Genomic DNA, 4,260 nt, shown 5'->3' on the forward strand with positions numbered 1-4,260 from the left:
CCCCGGCCGGGCTTTTGGGCGGCAGGGCGGTCACAACTTCGGATCGCCGCTGCGCGCTGGGAGCTTCGCCACCGAGAAGCCGGGCTCATCTTGCACTCCCGCCCACCTTTTAAATATTTCACTTCTGCGTTTAAACAATTCAGTCTCCTAGAAATCAGAATCCTTCCCCACGTACCCTGCACCCAGAAGAGAAAGGCGAGCGAGCGAGCGAGCTGGCTGCGGGAACCTCTCCCCCTAGTGATGCAGTTATTTATAGCGCACGCTCAGGCCGGGGTCTGCCCCGGCTCGCGCCGCGCTCCGCCGCCGCCGAGCAAACTTTTCCGCTGCTCTTGCTATTCCTATTCCGGGGGAATCGGGACACGGTTCCAGGATTGGAGGCTCCTAGTCGCTAACATCATGGGAGTAGAAATGTGGGTTTCGGTGTGTCTGGGTGTGTCTTTCTAGTAGATGTCAGTTCAGCTGCAAACGCGTAACCGACACTTCGGAGTCCAAGGTTTTTTCAAAATTCCTCTGAATGGGTTCAGAGTCAACACGGGTTGCAGATGTGGAAACTGGGGTCAGAAGGTCAGGCTGGACCAAGAAGGAGGGCAAGACGTTGGTTTGAATGAGCGAAGAGGGGGGCACGAAGAGAACTGGGGGGACCGCCAGCACTAAATCGCTAAGTTTTCAAGAATAGATAAAGCGAGAACCGATATGTAGGTAGCCCCACCATCTCCACCACGACCTAAATCTGATATCAGATTCCTCCATTCTCCACACTTCAGAAACAAGTAATTATTAGTATTCTGCTTTTAAATATCGTGAAATCAACCTTAGACTTACAGCCTAGAAGACCGGGGGGCTGGGGGAGGGGGGGGCTAAATAGTGACAATGCTCGGAGCAAGGCAAAATTTCCATTGACAGGATTTATTTTCCCCAGCTCCAACTACAGGCACCGAAAGGTATTTTACCTTCTGTCAGTGGTTCAAAGGAAAAGAAAAAAGAATAATAATAATAACAACACATACAAGCGTATCTGGTGTCCAAATGAAACCTGCTCTCTCCATCCACAGCTAGCCCTCGGGGTCCAGGTCTTTCGCTCGGTTTGACCACTCGGACTCAACTGCCGGACTTGGGGCAGATGTTGGGGGACTTTCGGTCGCCTAGTCGGCAGCACATGACCAGGCGCACAGCCCCAGCCTGGCCCCTGCCTCCCGGCCCGGCCGAGACATCTGGGCTCGGGCTGCCCCGGGCCGCCGGGGTCTGCGCGTGGCGCGCGCTGAATGGAGACATCCGCGGCCGCGGGGAGCGCGCCCCGGGTCGGCTGCACCTCCGCGGCGTTATTGTTCGGCGCAGGCGGCCGAGCGCCAACCGCAGGCCCGCGTCTCCTCCTCCGACGCAGTGAGCACTTCATTAGTAACCCGAGCCCTCGGAGCTCACACAAGTCACGGTCCCTCTAGGAAGGCTCCGGACTGGAGCCGCTCGCTGGCGGGCTGCCCGGGACACTGAAGGCTGCACTCTCCAGTCTCCCACCAACTCCGGCCGCAGCCGAACCCACCGGCGGCAAACACAGAGAGGAGGAAGGGGAGAGGGCTCGAGAAAGAGATCTGACCCGCTCCGGGTCTCCGAGAACGAGCACGCCGACCGGCCCCCAAGCCCCATCCCGCCGCCCTCTGCTGCTGCTCACGCCCTCCAGACTGCCCGCGAAAAATCCCGCTCCGGTCGGGCCGACAGCCCGGGACGCTGGGCAGCAGGAGGCTGGGAGCAGCGCCCCCGGCCACCCGGGGCAGCCGGAACGGTGAGGGGGCGGGGAGCTAGCGGGGGAGGGTCGCCAGGCGCCGGAGGCGCGGCCGGCAGCCCCCCGGACTAGCCGGCTCGCCCAGGTAGACAGCTAAATAAATAAGTCAGAACAAACTTTGCTTTTCCACCACCTTACCTTCCTTTACAGCTTGCGCCTCCCCGGTGTGTGCAAAACGGAGCAGCCAGATGTAGCATAAAATAATCCACGAAGGGTTCCGAGTTTGAAAAACCATGGTGCAGGAGCAGGTTTTATTTTAGGTTTCAGTTGAGTCGCAGCTTTTTAAATGCTGTTTGCTCCGAGTGGGTTCTTATTTTTATTGCTCTTCTTGCATCGATTCCCCTTCTCGATCTCCAGGCGGCGGCTCCACGTTGAGCTTTTAAAAAAAAAATTTCCCCCTCCTGATCGTTCGCACCGTATTCACTGCCTGCAAGTCTCCGACTGCAGACCCGCCGCTTGCTCCACACTCCCATAATATCAATTAGGGGGGCGGGGGCGGGGCTCCGAGCCCAGAGCCTCAGCCACTCGGGCTGAGTGGCAGGCGCAGCCGGCCTGCCAGGCAGCGATTCCCAGGGCTGAGGGGCGGGTCCCCGCGAAACGGCCGCCCCGGCCACGGGGGCGGGGTTCGGGGAGCGGACCAATCGGCGGCGAGCGGAGTCAGATTGCGGGTCCAGGATTCCCTCCAGGTTCTGGGCTCCCTGCCGGTGCTGGATGCTCTGGAGGAAGGACGTGGATGGCAGCCGAGGTGCGTGCTGCCTTGGCCACTTGGCTTTTAGCAACCGCAGCTTTCACGGAGCCGAATCGTTCCGAGAAAAACGCTTCCAACCTACAGCCCCCTGTAGAGCATGACTCCCCTGCCTCTGGTAGGAACCAGAGGCAATGCAAGCGATGTGTCCGCTACAAGGCACGCAGCCGGGACAGTCAAATGAGCTGTGCCTTTAAGTAAAGTGCCTTTTACTTTTTTTGTTGTTACAACCTCCGCGGGTCGGATAACTTTGTTCTTTTCCTTTCTTGAAAGGTTTCTACTTCTCTTTTTGTTACGCCAACGGCAGTCAGCTCTAGGCACCACCCAGCACAGTCTCCGGAAGAATAAAAGTAACCACATGTATTATGTGCAAACAGTGTTTCCAAGAGTTTGCAACAAACTCTGGCAAAAGACACAGAGGAAAAGGGAGTGTAGAAAGGAAGTCTTTTGTTTTATGTGTCCCTCTCACCCCGCCCAGTCTTTTCACAATAGTTGGTTGGGTGAAGTAAGACATTAAGAGAGAACCTTCAGATGGTTCCGTATCATTTTTTTTACATGTTTATAATTTTCTGAGGTTTACTTTGGATTTCCCCATTTTGACGGTTTCCCATTTCGCTGCAAAAGTTACATTGAATTTTAAAGAATGCTAGAATGCTACTACGCATTAAATTCATAAAGTAAAACGTCTTTTGCAAATAGCAACTACTTTCCTATAATTATTCAATAATTATCTCTCAAAGGGAAACAGAATAAGAAGTGTAACCAACATCTCCAGTTGAATTTATCCAACCAAAATGTCGCGGACGGCTGTGTAGAGAGAAATCGGTTTAACCTTAGGCAGTTTTGGACTCTTTGCAATTCAAGAGGTGAGTAATATAATGAGGAAGAACTTTAAAGCATTAATTGTCAAATCCTCCATTTCAAAGGTCACTAAGGTAACCTGATCACACGTTTAAGATGAGCTTCATTTTCTTCTCGTCCTGTATCTTTTTCTTTTAAAAGAATATCTGACATTCGTGATTTATCTTTATTTGTGATAGGCAAAAAGTTTGATCTCACCTAAGACTCTAAACTTTTCCTGTCTTTCTATCTGGAAATATAAAGTAAATCCAGTTATTTCTGGTATTTTTAACAGAGTTCTCAGAGATGACAGATCCCCAGATTTTTTAATTTTTTTTTTATGGTAAGTTGTCTCCTATAGCTTTTACTTGCCTAATGCAATTACAAAAAGAAAGAAATGAAATTTCCTTCAGCTCTAACTTCTCTTTGGTTCTGTAGGGGTTTTTTCCTTAAATGTTACTTTTTCCTAGCCATTATGCCTATTAAATATTTTAGAAATGATATATAAAAGCATCCCAGGTGTCTTTTAAAGGAAATATAAACTGCTTAATAGATTAACTTTGAAAAGAGACAAAAAAAATGTAGAGTACACTTGTTACAGAGAAGATCAAGTGGTATTTATATAAACAGATGCTTTAAGAGTAAAAATTGTAAGGTAAAATATTAGAATTAAAAACATAAATCCCCACACATAGGCTATAAAACTATTAATCTCAAAACCACAAACTCACATATATTAAACCACTTGTAATAGTTAAAATAATTCTCCAGGATTTCAACACTTTCCCCAGGGCCTCATCCCCACTTCTTAGAATGACACCAAGGTAGCCTTTAAAGTTTAAAATAGTCCTTTCATCTATTGAATGACTAATACTCAGTGATGTGAATACAAATACCT

At 50.1% G+C, this 4,260-nt stretch overlaps 1 protein-coding gene across 7 annotated transcripts in view; it reads right to left on the reverse strand.

The window, feature by feature from the left end:
- Positions 1 to 2,250, reverse strand: part of EPHA7 (EPH receptor A7) — a 171,975-nt gene extending 169,725 nt beyond the window's left edge. For 6 of the 7 annotated variants that reach the window (XM_006091813.3, XM_006091811.3, XM_006091814.3 and 3 more), the window contains exon 1: positions 1,916 to 2,250. In XM_006091813.3, the coding sequence (XP_006091875.1) occupies positions 1,916 to 2,012 (97 nt within the window). In that variant the 5' untranslated portion in view covers positions 2,013 to 2,250. The remainder of the gene's footprint in view (positions 1 to 1,915) is intronic. The other variant, XM_006091812.3, reaches the window with a different exon arrangement.
- Positions 2,251 to 4,260: the final 2,010 nt, after the last annotated feature.

Source organism: Myotis lucifugus, unplaced genomic scaffold, assembly GCF_000147115.1.
Source record: "Myotis lucifugus unplaced genomic scaffold, Myoluc2.0 scaffold_96, whole genome shotgun sequence".
Taxonomy (NCBI): domain Eukaryota; kingdom Metazoa; phylum Chordata; class Mammalia; order Chiroptera; family Vespertilionidae; genus Myotis; species Myotis lucifugus.